The sequence below is a fragment of the Lolium perenne genome, chromosome 5, assembly GCF_019359855.2.
Source record: "Lolium perenne isolate Kyuss_39 chromosome 5, Kyuss_2.0, whole genome shotgun sequence".
Lineage (NCBI taxonomy): Eukaryota > Viridiplantae > Streptophyta > Magnoliopsida > Poales > Poaceae > Lolium > Lolium perenne.
This window is the reverse complement of record NC_067248.2, coordinates 35,498,331-35,514,405: the sequence shown is the minus strand read 5'-3', so window position 1 is coordinate 35,514,405 and position 16,075 is coordinate 35,498,331. Positions and strand designations below refer to the sequence as shown.

At 51.3% G+C, this 16,075-nt stretch overlaps 1 protein-coding gene across 1 annotated transcript; it reads left to right on the top strand.

Moving 5' to 3' along the window:
- Window positions 1-8,679: 8,679 nt before the first annotated feature.
- On the top strand, window positions 8,680-11,073 carry LOC127298586 (uncharacterized). Its single transcript, XM_071820737.1, has 5 exons — window positions 8,680-8,858; window positions 8,957-9,130; window positions 9,220-9,330; window positions 9,414-9,585; window positions 10,987-11,073. Exons 1-5 carry the CDS (start codon window positions 8,680-8,682, stop codon window positions 11,071-11,073), a joined length of 723 nt encoding a protein of 240 aa, XP_071676838.1.
- The last annotated feature ends 5,002 nt before the right edge of the window (window positions 11,074-16,075 follow it).

The following is a 16,075-nucleotide window of genomic DNA, read 5'->3' as shown; positions in this document are numbered from 1 at the left end:
ACATGGAAGAACGTAAGAAAGACGCGATGTTGAGGCACCCCGCTGATGGTCGGCAGTGGAGAAACATCGGGAGAGAGTTTCCGGATTTTGTAGGTGAGGCAAGGAACTTATACTTTGGTCTAAGTACAGATGGCATGAATCCTTTTGGGGAGCAGAGCTGCAGTCACAGCACCTGGCCCGTGACTCTATGTATCTACAACCTTCCTCCTTGGTTGTGCATGAAGCGGAAGTTCATTATGATGCCAGTGCTTATCCAAGGCCCAAAGCAACCGGGCAACGACATTGATGTGTACCTAAGGCCATTAGTCGATGAACTTTTGGAGTTGTGGGCCAAACCAGGTGTACGTGTGTGGGATGAGCACACGGAGCAAGAATTTGACCTACGAGCGTTGCTATTCGTAACCATCAATGATTGGCCTGCTCTCAGTAACATTTCAGGACGTATTTAACAAAGGATACAATGCATGCACACACTGTTTAGATGAGACTGAAAGTAAATATTTGGGAAAAAGCAGAAAAGTTGTGTACCCGTTCAATCGTCGTTTCCTTCCGCGCAAGCATCCCTTAAGGAAAAAAGGCAAGCATTTCGATGGCGAGGCAGACCGCCGTCCGAAGCCTGTCCCCCGTAGTGGTGCTGATATATTTGACATGGTCAAGGATTTAAATGTTATCTTTGGAAAGGGTCCAGGCAGTCGACCTGTTCCGAAAGACGATGACGGACACGCGCCCATGTGGAAGAAGAAATCTAATTTTCGGGCGCTAGAATATTGGAAAGTCCTGGAAGTCCGCTCTGCAATCGACGTGATGCACCTGACCAAGAATCTTTGTGTGAATATTCTAGGTTTTCTGGGCGTGTATGGAAAGACAAAAGATACAACAGAAGCACGGGAGGACCAGGAACTTCATAAAGGACGAAACGGCAATCATCCAGGACAGTTTGTAGGGCCTGCCAGCTATGCTCTTACCAAACAAGAGAAGGAGATCTTTTGAAGCCCTATTCAATATCAAGGATCCGTGTGGTTTCGCGTCGAATATAAAGGGGATAGTAAATATGCAGGAGATAAAATGCCTGGACCTGAAGGCCCCTGACTGTCACGTGCTTATGACACAATTGCTTCCGATTGCATTGAGGGGACTTCTACCGAGAAAATGTTCGACTAGCCATTGTGAAGATATGTGCATTCTGAACGCAATTTCTCGTAAGGTAATGGATCCGTAAACTTTGTCAGGATTACAGGAAGATGTGGTCCAATGTCTTGTCAGCTTCGAGTTGTTGTTCCCACCATCCTTCTTCAATATTATGACGCACCTCCTCGTTCACCTAGTTGAAGAGATTAGAATTCTCGGTCCTGTATTTCTACACAATATGTTCCCCTTCGAGGGGTTCATGGGAGTCTTAAAGAAATATGTTCATAACCGAGCTAGGCCGGAAGGAAGTATCTCAAAGGGCTACGGAACTGAGGAGGTCATTGAGTTTTGTGTTGACTTTCTTCCTGACCTTAAGCCGATTGGTGTTCCCGAATCTCGGTATGAGGGGAGGCTGACTGGAAAAGGCACACTAGGAAGGAAAGCAACGGTGTGGAGGGACAAGATTTCTTTCAATCAAGCGCACTACACAGTTCTATACAATTCCAGCTTGGTGGCTCCGTACATCGAGAAACATAAGAATGTTTTACGAGAAATAAACCCGGGCCAGCCCGAGTCCTTGATTACACGTCAACACATGAATACCTTCGGCAGTTGGTTGCAAAGACATCTCATTAATGACCCATCTGCGGTGGAGCAGCTGTACTTGTTGGCCAGGTTACCATCTTCAAACATATGTACATTCCAAGGGTACGAGATAAATGGGAATACATTTTACACGATCGACCAAGATAAAAAGAGCACCAACCAAAACAGCGGTGTCCGCTTCGATGCAACAGACGAGAATGGGCAGACCACCACATATTATGGATACATAGAGGAGATATGGGAACTTGACTATGGTCCCACTTTTAAGGTCCCTTTGTTTCGGTGCAAATGGGTGAAGCTCAGCGCTATACATATTGACGATAAGTACGGTATGATAACGGTGGATCCCAACAATCTTGCGTGCACTGGACGAGCCTTTTGTCCTAGCCAGCGAGGTGGCTCAAGTTTTCTACATGAAGGACATGTCTAGCAAATCAAGAAAAAGAAATCAACAAAAGAATACATCAATCGAGGAGCCAAAGCGCCACATAGTTCTTTCGGGGAAAAGAAACATCGTGGGAGTGGATGACAAGACAGACATGTCAGAAGATTATAATAAGTTTAAAGAAATTCCGCCCTTCACGGTGAAAATTGACCCAAGCATCTTGCTAAATGATGAAGATTCTCCATGGCTACGGCGTAGAAGATCACAACACTAGATGGTGATGTAATAATGTATTCTTCATATATAGTTCCCAAGACAATCTCTACATTTATGTAATAATGAAGATTAAACTGTGCTTGGCTTGTTGATCTGCTTGGCAAGGCGTATCGATGCTCCTTTTATAGGCACGGCACCGCTTCTACTTTGTCTTATTCCTTCGACAGGCCGTCGTGCGCTACATGCTTTATCTCATCGAGCAGTGCGTCCACCCACGCGTCCTTATCCTGCCGACACCTTTAGTCGCGGTTGCAGCCACCAACCGTGACAAAAGGTTACCGACACATCCTTATCCTGCCGACAGCTTTAGTCGCGGTTGCAGCCACCAACCATGACAAAAGGTTACCGACACATCCTTATTATCCTGCCGACATCTTTAGTCGCGGTTGCAGCCACCAACCGTGACAAAAGGCCCTCCTAGATAAGCCTCCCCCAGTCTTTTGTCGCGGTTTGAGCCTCCACCCGGGATGAAAGTTTCGCGCGCCACTTCGTTCCCGCCTATTTTCTTCCCGCATTCCCGCCATTTTTCCACTATATATATGTAGGCTTGGACTCTCATATCTGCAAACCTCATCACTCTCTCCCATGGCTTCCATCGTATGTCTAACACCCCGGGAGGCGGAGGCGCTTGCGCCTCGAACTACCCCTGCCCGCCCGGCTACCGCGTCCCGACCGGCTGGTTGCTGAGCGTCGGAGGCGTACCGGTCCCTCCTATCCCTGTAGGTGTGCCACGCGAGATGGCCATCACGAACCACTACTATTTCGAGCTCACGCCTGAGCAGCGGAGGAATCCCCAGTGGCATCCCGACTACAGCCCGACTTGGGACAGCTTCTTCATCAATCGGCGTGAGAGGGCGGTTGCAGTACGAGGAGGACGGCCCGCCTCCTTCGAACTTCAACGAGGCCGGCCGTCGGATGTGGTGGCGCGGCCGGACTCTCCAGAGCGTCCTGGCCTATCGTGGCCCCCGCCTGCGCTACCCTCAATCCCAGCCCACGCGTGGTCATCCGCCGAGGTTCGATAACCGCGACCCCGATGCTAGCGACGATGACGTCGGCGACTTTGATGACTACAGTGGCGACGTGTATAGGACTAGGCACGACTATGATTGAATGGCTCCAACATTCGAATCTGGCCATGTATCTTATTTTTCAGTTGAGCTCTGTACTTTAATTTCAGTTCAGTCGTAATAAATTTCGTGTCAACCACTTTATTGAACAAAAACAACCGACAACGACTTTATAAACTAAATTTAAACTAATAGAACCGACAACGACTTTATTGAAATTACAATAAAATAGATAAATTACTAGTCTAGTCTCTACTCGTCGTCGGAGGTTGTCTCCGTCCAAAGGTCATCCCACCGAGGGTCGTTTTCGGTCCAAGTTGTATTCGAGTTCCCGAGCTCGAAGGCGGCGACGGCCCGACGGTGGCGCCTGTTGGACCTTCGTTGTGCCCTAAGGTTAGCAAAGAACGCGTCGGGGGACCGCGCCCTCCACTGGCGCATCAACTGCTCGTCGCGCTCGGCGATGGCGATCCTGCGCTGCACTGGCGATGCCGGCGACGGTCCTCGTCGGTGACGAGGCACGGCGGTGGCGCGAGGAACTCCGCCTCCTCTAGCGATTCAACATCCGGGAAGTTCATGTCGTGCCCTGGCCGCCGAAAGCGCCACGCCGCCGCGTCGTAGCGCGCGCCGCCTCTTCCGGCGTGTTGTACGTGCCGAGGGTGAGGCGGAAGCCACCGCGCGTATCTCGCCGTGAACCTCCCGCTGGGACGCACTCGACCGCCACGGATACCGGCCGCCCCTCGACGAGATGGAGGCATACCGGTGAGGAATGTGCGGAGGCGGTGGCGACGTGTGGTTGCGCCCGCACTCGTCGCTCTATATAGCGCACGCGGGGCATGGCACGTGTCAGCGGTGGCTACACGTCGCACGCCGGCGTCGGCGGGGTGAGGCACGTGTCAGCGGTGGCTACACGTCGCACGCCGGCGTCGGCGGGGCGAGGCACGTGTCAGCGGTGGCTACACGTCGCACGCCGGCGTCGGCGGGCGAGGCACGTGGAAGAGGTGGCGACACGTGGCACGGGGACGCGACACGAGTGGATATGATGCGTTTTATATGATGCGAGATGCAAATAGTTATATGGATGTCATATTCATGTTCATTGGATTTTTCTGATCAATTTTCATATATAAAACTTTTCTTTTTGAGTTACCATTTAAAAGTTATTGAAATAATAGTTTTTATTAAAAAAAACAGAAAAACAAAAAACAGAAAAAAACAGAAACGGCTGTTTTAACTGCTGCAGGCCTGATCCGCGTCCAACGGCTCCAGGCCGTTGGATTCAAACGGCCGGAGCCGTTGGATGCGCTTCACGCGGATCGGCCGCCTCCCCCTCCCACCCCCTTTTGTCGCGGGTCGAGCCACGGCCCGCGATAAAGACCCCTTTTGTCGCGGGTGGGGGCTTGACCCGCGACAAAGGGGGTCTTTTGTCGCGGGTCAAGCCCCACCCGCGACAAAAGGGGGGTAGGTATAAATACCTACCGCCGCGGGCGGAGCCCCCACCCGCGACTCCCGGAGGCCAGCACTTAGCAAATTTGCGCCGCCGGGCTGCCCGATTCACCGCCGCCCGCCGTCGCCGCCTCGAGCTCCTCCGGCGCCCTCTCCGCCCGCCGCGCCCGTCGAGCCGCCGCGCCCGTCCGCGCCCGGCTCTCTGTGCGCGCGGCCGCCGCCGATGGCCTTTGCGCGCGCCGTGCCGACCCCGGTGCCACCCCGCCGTGCCGACCCCGGCGCCGCCCCGCCGCCGCACCCCTCCGCCCGCTGCGCGCAGGTAGACCTCCGTGCCAACCGCGCGCCGCCGTCAGCCGGCGCCCCGGCCCTTTTTTTTTTTTTTGAGTTAATTATTAGTTAGTTAGTTTAAGTTTTTTGTAAGTATTTTTTAGTTAGTTAGTTTAAGTTTTTTGTAAGTATTTTGTATTTAGTTAGTTTAAGTTTTTTGTAAGTATTTTTTAGTTAGTTAGTTTAAGTTTTTTGTAAGTATTTTGTATTTAGTTAGTTTAAGTTTTTTAAAGTATTTTTTAGTTAGTTAGTTTAAGTTTGTTGTATCTATTTAGTTTGTTGTATCTATTTAGTTAGTATTTTGTATTTAGTTAGTTTAAGTTTTTTAAAGTATTTTTTAGTTAGTTAGTTTAAGTTTGTTGTATCTATTTAGTTAGTATTTTTTAGTTAGTACCGACGCCGACACCGACGCCGCAACTCCCTCTTTGTATATAGTTAGTATAGTACCGACGCCGACACCGACGCCGCAACTCCCTCTTTTCTCGCCCTCTCGCGAAAACCATCGACGCCGCAACTCCCCTCTTCTCTCCCTTCTCGCGAACAACCGACGCCGACACCCTCTCTCTCTCTCTCTCTCTCGCAAACACGCGTCGCCGACACCATCTCCCTCTCGCAAACACGCGTCGCCGACACACTCTCCCTCTCGCAAACACGCGTCGCCGACACCCTCTCCCTCTCGCAAACACGCGTCGCCGACACCCTCTCCCTCTCGCAAACACGTGTCGCCGATTAGGGTTAGGGTTTGGTTTGTGTTTCATTAGGGTTAGGGTTTGGTTTGTGTTTGAACATTTACTTATCGATTTAATTCTTTTGCAGAAACAATGGATCAATTCGAACGGGACTTGGAACAGGAAGACATATTCGCGGACATAATCCGCGATGGTACAGAAGCCGACCGAGCCGGCTCCGGTGATGGAGAAGCCGACGGCTCCGGTCATGGAGAACCCGACGGCTCCGGTGATGGAGAAGCCGACGGCTCCGGTGACGGAGAAGCCGACGGCTCCGGTGACGGAGAAGCCGACGACGGCTCCGGTGACGAGGTATTAATGGAATTCTATATGTACATATGTATTGAGGCATTAGTATAGAGGCATTAATGCAATTCTATATGTATTCTCTTAGGCCTCCGAAGATAAGATAGAGAAACGAGGCCCGGCAAAGAAGTTGACCAAGAAAGACCACTTCACAATTGAAGCTATATCACCGGAAGGCCAACCGGTGGTACCCGAGAATGTCGGAGTGAAGTTCAAAAATCAGTGCGGAGTTGTGGTTAGAGATCGTGTCCCGATCACTGTCAGAGAATGGAACAAGACGAAGAATCTGTCCGAAAATCAGGTTGCCGATAGGTACAAAGACACACTTTTCAGAGACCTGATGGCACATTTCACTTTGCCAGATTTGGGATCGGAGTCTGAGAATGCTAAGCAGCGAGAGCTAGTGAAGAAATGGGCTCTTAAGAAGATGGGGGAACTTTTCCGGGCGTATAAGAACCGGTTATGGAAAAATTATAAGAAAGACAAGAAGCCTCCATTATTCGAGAACTACCTAGCGAAGCAGGAGCATAACTGGGAAGAATTTGTGAGGTACAAAGAATCAGAGGAGGCTGTGAACCTGTCAGCGAAAAACAAGAAGAATGCAAGCGAGAAGAAATATCACCATCATACGGGGCGAGGGGGCTACGGAAGAGCCATGCCTAAGTGGGATGCACAAGAGGCTGAGATGGAGCTGAACGGGATCACTCCAGAACCCACGCGAGAAGGATGGGACATAAGGGCTCGAAATTGGTTCCTCGCGCATGGCTGTGAGTATGACATGAAGACAGGGAACATTGTTGAAAGTGACACCAGGGTTAGGGTACCCAGGCAAAAATGGATTGAAGTGACGACAGATATAAAGGCGGGAAAACTAAAGTTTGCTCCCGATAGAGAGAAAGACTTGCTGACGCTTGTCCTCGGTAATCCTGAGAAGGGAGGACGAACAAGAGGCTTCGGCCCTAGTGTTCCGTGGTCGCTTGGGTTTCCGGCCGACGCGGAGACTTATAGAAGCCGAGCGAGAGCTAAACAACGCCAGCTGGAGGTGCAGAATGACCGGATGGCCGAGTTCCAACGCCGACTTGACCAGCAGCAGCGGGAGCTTCAGCAACAGCAGCGGGAGATAAATGAACTAAAAGGACAGCGCCCGCCAGATAATACCGCTGAAATATCTCAGCGACGAGACAGCAGCGTGGCCGACTCGGAGGCCCCTCCTACACGGATGATGATAGATGCCGGTCCTGGCGACCCCTTGGATGGAATCAAGGAGCAAACACCTTGTGATCTCCATGAGGTGTTCAGGAAGGTTTCTGTTAAGGTGGCGGTCGGCTATGTCTTACCGGCATTTGGACCTGAAGGTGAGCCGGCAACATGGCATGGCAATCCGATTCCAGCTGGCTATGCTCGTGTCGGGGTGGATTCAGTTGTCCCGTCGTGGGAGACATTGGAGCTCGATATCCCTGGAGGTGATGGGGGGCTTACACTCAGAGAGGTGCTGGGAGAAATCATTATCTGGGAAAAGAAGAACATCAGGCTGCCAGGCTGGGTAGCACCTAGTACCGGTCGTCCCAGCAGGTCACCATCACCTCCTCCAGGTGATCGCAGGCCACCATCACCTCCTCCTACTGATCACATGTCGCCACCATCACCCCGTGGGTACGACGTCGACCACGACATCGGTAGTCCATCTCCATCTCCAGCGCCGCCGCCTCCGCCCACTAAGACTCGGAATGCACCCAGCCGGAAGCGTTTCAAGAGTCCTGTCCCCAAGAAGTCGCCCCTCCCAAAAGTACCAAAGGTTCCTCCCCCCCGTCCTTACGATCGTACCCCGGAGGAAAATGATGCCATTGTTAAGAAATACAATTATGATTTTTTTCATAAGCCAAAACCTCCAGCGCCAGAGCCATACACAGAGAAGCAAATAGAATATGCTACTAGTTTTCTGAACACACCATCGCAGTATGAGTTACACGAGAAGAAGGATGACTATACACGCACTCTTGCGAAGGTAATTGACCAAAAGAAGGATGAAAAGGCTAAGGAGAAGGACATTGCTGGCACGAGCAAATCATCAGCTAGAAGTGCAGATGAGAAAAGGTCAAGTTCAACAAGTGCACCCCTCAAGGCCAAGCAAACGACAAAAGGCAAAAAGAGAAAGGAAGTTCCCCTCCTCGGTGCTCAGCCCAAACAATCGATCCCAGCACTCAAAGTGTTTAATGTTCCCAAGGTGTACCTAGAACATGGTGGTGGTGTCAATATGGATGAAGCTGCAACTCTAGCGGCTCAATGTGGAGTTACCGTGGAGGAATTGTTTGGTGCCGCAGATGCTGCACTACCCACTGCTGATATAGCTCCTAAATTTGTCTACGGGGCCGACTTGGTCAGCAGAGAGCAGTTGCATAAACTGCCAACACATATGCGGAATTTGCATCAGTGGTACCTTGATGCATGCAAGGAGAAAAAAATGTACATCGTGGCGAGTATACCATGGGAATATTACTACCGAAAGGAGGAGATCCATATTGAGATGAATGAACTCTGGCAGTTATTCAATCTAGAAGCCCTCGACAAATCTCTCATGAGTTGCTATTGCTTGTAAGTTGTTAACTACATATAAGTTCATTTTCATTCAGTTCATGTTCGTTTTCATTGCATATATATACTCATTATATCTTATGGGTTCTCTTTTGCAGACTGAAGATCAGTGAGTGCAAAAGTAATAATATTATCAATGTTGGGTTTGTTGACCCAGATAAAATACATGTTGAAACGGTGAAGCATAAACGCGAAGAAACGGGGGGAAACCTACTAAGGTTTTTGGGGCAGCAATATTTCTGTGATTCAATATTGTTTCCTTACAACTACGAGTGAGAGTCTTAATGATCTTTTATGCACATTCAATTTTTCTTACTCGATGTTAAGTGTAATTCCTGACGTATATGCATAACATGTGCAGCTTCCACTGGATTCTACTAGACATTCAACCTGATAAGGGAATAGTTGAAGTAAAAGACCCACTGAGTAGAGGCCTGGACGGGTTCCAGGACTTGCAGAAGTTGCTCCAAGTGTAATTTCCTTCATCGCCGCGCTTTATCTTTCGTGAGATATCGATTAATTATCCACTCATTCAATCATTCTTTTGCCTGGCAGGGCTTGGCAAGCTTTGAAGAATGTTCATAAGGAGATTACCTTTGCAAAGAAGCTAACATTTAATCCTGTACCGTGCCCCCAGCAGCCACAAGGGACGAATCTATGTGGATACTACGTTTGCGAGTCCATTCGCATGTTAACCACTGAGAAGCAGAACAAAAATAAATTCGACGTAAGCAATAACATTCACAACTTTATTTATTATCATCAATATTTCGTTATCAAGACTGATATAGTCATACTCATCTCATTTTCGTATATAGGTCGACTTCATGCGGGACAGACTCCAACCAAAGGAACACGCACTAGGAATCGCGGAGGAACTGGCGGGACTTTTGGTTAGAGAAGTAATAAACAACAAAGGCTTGTTTAGTCCAGATAGTTGTTCTACCTCCAAATAGACGGTCGTTAGTACCGTTTGTCGATCGTGAGCTCCATGTATATATGTAGGGAACCTACGAATATGTGTAAGGGGAATCGACTTCTGCTTCCAATATTTGTTTGATCGATCTATATATATATATAATGAATGAATGTGTACAACTTCTAGTAGCGTACAAATATATGCTACTTTTATTTTCGGACGAAAAAAATGAAATAACAGGCGGTCGGTGGCGGGGGGAGGGGTGCTGCACCCCTCAAACCCTAAAGCAGAAGCGTTGTGCGCGCGCCACGTAGAGGGCCTTTTGTCGCGGGTGGTAATACCGCCCGCGACAAAAGGGCCTGTGCCCTGCGCGCCCCGCGGCTGCCACGTGGTGGACCTTATGTCGCGGGTCGTAAGTGACCCGGGATAAAAGGCCACCCTTTTATCGCGCCTTGCTTGTCGCGGCTGGCCGCCCGCGACAAAAGGCCCTAACCACCCGGATCAAAAGGCCTGTTTTCCACTAGTGTATGGATATACAGTATGTTTTTTAGGTTTCTTCTTTTGGGAAACCTTCCTGTTTTTTTACTGGAGATGCTGTAAAACAGGCAGTGTATCTCATGTACAGTACCGTGCTGGGTGGTTTGGTTTAATTACGAGATTAATTGCATGAGCAAACACGCAGAGCGGCGCAGATTGTGGATGAAGAAACAGGTACAGATCAATGTACTGGCCGGCCGCTGATGCGAGCGAGAATCACGCGGTTCCTCTGCTGCTACGGTGCCTGGCATGGCAGCGGGAGCCGATCGAGGCAACTGGGTTCACCAAGTTTGGGGTCAAGGCTCTGCCTCTGCGCAAAGCTGCAAGTCCATGTCATGCCATTCGTGTGTCGACGCATCCATGCCATGCGTGGCCTATGGGTAGGGGTGGCGTGCGCGCCCAAACCCAAGGCGGTCAGGATATACCAGCAGTGTCGGCTTGTTGCTGTCAAGTGCAAGTCGCCGTGGCGGGTCTCGGCGGCGTCCGATGACTGGCGACATGTGGTTCGTTCGATGATCTTCTGCGGCGCCACCTGTGTATTTTGCGTATTGTATGTATATATACCGTCCGTATGTAAGACCCAAAACCTTTGCGTGTGCACGAGCCGTCACTAATGTTTCTCCCAAAACATTATATTGACATGATATATATCAAAGCGCATGGTCAGATCAGGAACATCTTTCTGGCGCCGACGCGACGGAGAAGATCGCGCAGCTGACGGAGCGCGACGTGCGTCCTACAGAGTTTGGCTTTTCATAGCACGCTGTTCGGCTATGGCTTCTTTCAACGCACGCGGCTGTAGATGGTGCTGGGATAGGTAGGCTACAGGCGCGGCGCGATGTAAACGGACGCTGAGCGACCGTTTTCGTCCGCCGTGACCGGAAATGCGTCTGGGGTCTCTTCCAGCGGGACGACGCAAAGTGATCGGACCGTCTGCGGAGACGCAAACCTGGCCCAAATATGTGCTAGGTTTCCGTCTCGACGGACGCGCAAAGTGTCCGCTCGCTTCTCCACCGGGCCCGCCTGGCAGCGAGCATGCATCGAGGGCATCGCTTCGGCGGTCAGCGCTTCCGCGTCTGCGCCGCAGCCTTCACCATCAATGGCGCGGCTGCCTGTTCTGCACGCGCACTGGCGGGCGGCGGCTGGGCTTCTGCGACGCCTTCAATGGCATCGTATCCCGCGCGTGGCCGCCTTAAAAGTCCACCGGCCGCGTCGCTCCTTCACCCACACCACGCCTCCACTCGCACCACCACCGCCGCAGCGCCATGGGGAAGAAAAACGAATCCGAGGCCTCCGGCAGCGGCTGCAAGAGGGTGCCGCTCCCCGTCATGGTGGGGAGGCTCATGCACGGCAAATGGATGCCGTGCGACGACGCCTGCTCCGGCGTGCAGCTGCCTGGCGGCTGGCGGCTCAGCTGCCGCCGGGTGCCCATCCCTCCAGTACCTGCGCGTGAGCCTGATCGGACGGCGGAGATCCGGCGCAGGAGGCGGTATCTGCCGGCGGACCTCCGCGACGATCCGGCGTACGGCATCGACTCGGAGCTTTGGCGTACGTACCTGTCCACGGAGACGGACAGGAGACGAAGGGCAGGCTTCATGGGCGATAGGGATTACCCCTTCGGCCCTGCACCGCCGGCTCGTCGTCAGCAGGCGCCGTCCCGTCGTCAGCAGGCGCCGACGCGTCGTCAAGAGGCGCGGACGCGACGTCAGCAGACGCAGCACAACGACGCCGACGACCGCGAGGATGACGACGACGAAGCCTACGCCGTGTACGACGACGATGACTACGTCGAGGCGCTCGCGTACCATAGCGAGGAGGTGAAGGACGACAGCGACGACTACGTCGCTGTCGTCTTCCACGAATGGCAGCAGGCCTTCGCGGAGGGCCGGAACTTCGAGTTCCCGGAGAACATGACGGACGACGAGATGGCGAAGGTCGCCGTCCTCGTCTCCGAGTACGACGCGCATGTGCAGCCGCCGCTGCCCCGCTACGCCACCGCCGATGCCGTCGGGCCTGTCGGCGGATGAAGCACTTCGACTGGCGCTCCTGGAGTCGGCGGCGCCTCCGCCACCGCCGCCACAGCCGCAGCACTGGGTGCCTCAACCGCCGCCACAGCCACTGGCCTGTGCGCGTCCACCGCCGCCCCAGCCGCAGCACTGGGCGCCTCCACCGCCGCCACAGCCGCAGTACTGGGCGCCTCCACCGCCGCCACAGCCACAGCACTGGGCGCCTCCACCGCCGCCACAGCCGCAGCCTCCTCAACCTCGAGCACCGGCGGCGGCGCGCCCGGCGTACGCTCCCCCGGATGGCAACTGGCCTTGGGTCATACCGTAGCTCATCGTGCTCGACAGCGACGAGGAGCAGCACAGCGGCGAGGAGCAGTAGGCGTTTAGGTTTATTTTTATGTTTTAAGTATGTAAACTATGTTTCATGTTTTAAAAAAAATGATTCGTCCTACAAAAATGCATCGTGCCGCTGGAGCCACCCCCCCGACGCAAACAGACGCGCGGTCGATTTCGACCAAAAGGGTTGACGCAAACGGACGCGCGCGGACGCTAAAATGCGTCGCGCGGCTGGAGATGCCCTAAAAAAAGAGATGTAGAGATGCATTATGGGGCATTGAAGATCCCATCGATGCCTGCGTGAGGTGGGTTTGGTGCGGCGGTGTTGATGATGAATTGGTGGTCGATGACGATCTGGAGATCCTCCTGATCCCCTCCGGCCGCCACCTACACTGTCCTGGAACAGCACGGCGAGGTTCTAACCTTCCCGTTGCTTATGCGCAGACTGCGATCGGTGCAGAGCTTTAGAAACATTGAGGAGCAGCGAGACTAAGCGATTAACAGGTGAGATCGCTAGCCACCGGGCTCCCCCCATCAAGGCATTCTATTCACGTACGAGAGGGTTTCTGGATGTTGGTCCATACGGTCCACCCACTAGTAGAAACAAGGGCTTTGGTTTTTTGCCCCAGATGTCATTTGCACCGGATTTGGCACGAACCGGTGCTAAAAGGGGTCATTAGCACCGGTTCGTGGGGAGCAGCCGGCCGAGGGACCTTTTGCACCGGTTTGTGTTACGAACCGGTGCAAATGATCTATCTTTTGCACCGGTTCGTAACACAAACCGGTGCAAAAGGTTCGTCGCCAGGTACGTGTCAGCCGAGGAACCTTTAGCACCGGTTCGTGTTACGAACCGGTGCAAAAGATAGACCATTTGCACCGGTTCGTAACACGAACCGGTGCTAAAGGTCCCCAGCCCTATTTCAGCTCAGCTACCCGGCCAAACAGCCCACTCACTTCATTTTTGCTAGGAGAAGGTGTGTGTGTTGAGTGCTAAGTTGCTTCTCTTTGGCATGCACATAAGGTGCTCGATGAAATGTGTGAGAGAGTGATGCCGCTTGATTTTACACCCAACAAAAATGAGATGAGGTGCCGGAGCGACACTTAAGCTTTCTCCTCTTTCTTTCCTCCTCGATCAAGGTTTAAGCAACAACTTAACCCTTTTATTTGTACGGTGCTAATTTCCATTATTTATAAATATTATGATGTTTTGTAATTGTTTATTGATAAACTTAATTAATTATTTGATGTAGATGAACCGGCGGCAATGGATGTACGTTGACCGACGTCTACCCGAGTTCAGATCGGGCCTGGAAGAATTTATCCGTGTGGCTCAGGAAAACCCACAGGCGGATGGTTTTATGTGTTGTCCATGTGTTGATTGCCATAACTTGAAGCAATACCCTGAATGGCAAGTCATTCACTCACACCTGCTTTGGAAAGGTTTCATGCCCAGCTATAATTGTTGGACCAAGCATGGAGAAAGAGGGGTTATGATGGAAGACGACGAAGAAGAAGAAGAGGATGATCATATGTACCCTAACTACGGTGATACTGCAACAGGGCATGATGAAGATGAAGATGCAGGAGGAGGTGATCAAGATGAAGAGGCATCAGATGAGTCCATTGATGATGATCTTCGTCGGGCCATCGCTGATGCACACAGAGATGCAGAAACAGAAAACGAGAAGCGAAAGTTAAAGGGCATGTTAGATGATCACAAAAAGAAGTTATACCCAAATTGCGAAGATGGCAACACAAAGCTCGGTGCCACCCTGGAGTTGCTGCAATGGAAGGCAGAGGCTGGTATATGTGACAAGCCATTTGAGAAGTTACTGAAAATAATGAAGAGGAGGTTTCCAAAGAATAACGAATTGCCCGACAAAGACGTACGAAGCAAAGAAGGTTCTCTGCCCTCTAGGATTAGAGGTGCTGAAGATACATGCATGCATTAATGATTGCATCCTCTACCGCGCTGAGTATGAAAATTTGGAAAAATGTCCGGTATGCACTGCACTTCGGTATAAGATCAGGCGAGATGACCCTGGTGATGTTGAGGGCGAGCCCCCTAGGAAGAGGGTTCCTGCCAAGGTTATGTGGTATGCTCCTATAATACCACGGTTGAAACGTCTGTTCAGAAATAAAGAGCATGCCAGGTTGTTGCGATGGCACAAAGAAGACCGTAAGAAAGACGAGATGCTGAGACACCCCGCTGATGGGTCGCAGTGGAGGACAATCGATAGAGAGTTCCCGGATTTTGCAGATGACGCGAGGAACTTAAGGTTTGGCCTAAGTACAGATGGAATGAATCCTTTTGGGGAGCAGAGCTGCAGTCATAGCACTTGGCCTGTAACTCTATGTATCTATAACCTTCCGCCTTGGTTGTGCATGAAGCGGAAGTTCATTATGATGCCAGTGCTCATCCAAGGCCCAAAGCAACCCGGCAACGACATTGATGTGTACCTACAGCCATTATTTGAAGAACTCTTACAGTTGTGGAGCAAACCAGGTGTACTTGCATGGGATGAGTACAAACATGAGTCATTTAACCTACGAGCGTTGCTTTTCGTGACCATCAATGATTGGCCTGCTCTTAGTAACCTTTCAGGACAGACAAACAAGGGATACAATGCATGCACGCACTGTTTAGATGAGACCGAAGGTGCCTATTTGCATAAATGTAAGAAGGTTGTGTACCTGGGGCATCGTCGATTTCTTCCAAAGAGGCACCCCGTCAGAAAGAAAGGCAATCATTTCGGAGGTGAGGCAGATCGCCGGGTGAAGCCTGAACTCCGTACCGGTGATGCTTTACTTGATATGGTCAAGGACCTAAAAGTAATCTTTGGAAAGGGTCCTGGCGGTCAATCTGTTCCGAATGACGACGTTACCGGACACGCACCCATGTGGAAGAAAAAATCTATATTTTGGGATCTACCCTATTGGAAAGTCCTAGAGGTCCGTTCTTCAATCGACGTGATGCACGTGACGAAGAATCTTTGCGTGAACCTGCTAGGTTTCTTAGGCGTGTATGGGAAGACAAAAGATACACCAGAAGCACGGGAGGACCAGTATCGTATGAAAGTCCCAAAAGACAAGCAAGAACAGGATTACAAGGATACAGGGAGTCGCTTAAGTCCTGCCAGCTACGCTCTTACCAAAGCAGAGAAGGATATCTTTTTTGAAGTCCTTTACAATATCAAGGTCCCGTCCGCTTCTCCTCCAATATAAAGGGAATTATAAATATGGAGAAGAAAACATTCCGTAACCTGAAGTCGCATGACTGCCACATTATTATGACACAGCTTGCTTCCGGTTGCACTGAGGGGGCTTCTGCCGAAAAATGTTCGAATACCCATTGTGAAGCTATGTGCATTCCTTAATGCGATATCTCAGAAGGTAATCGATCCAGCTAGTCTTCCAAG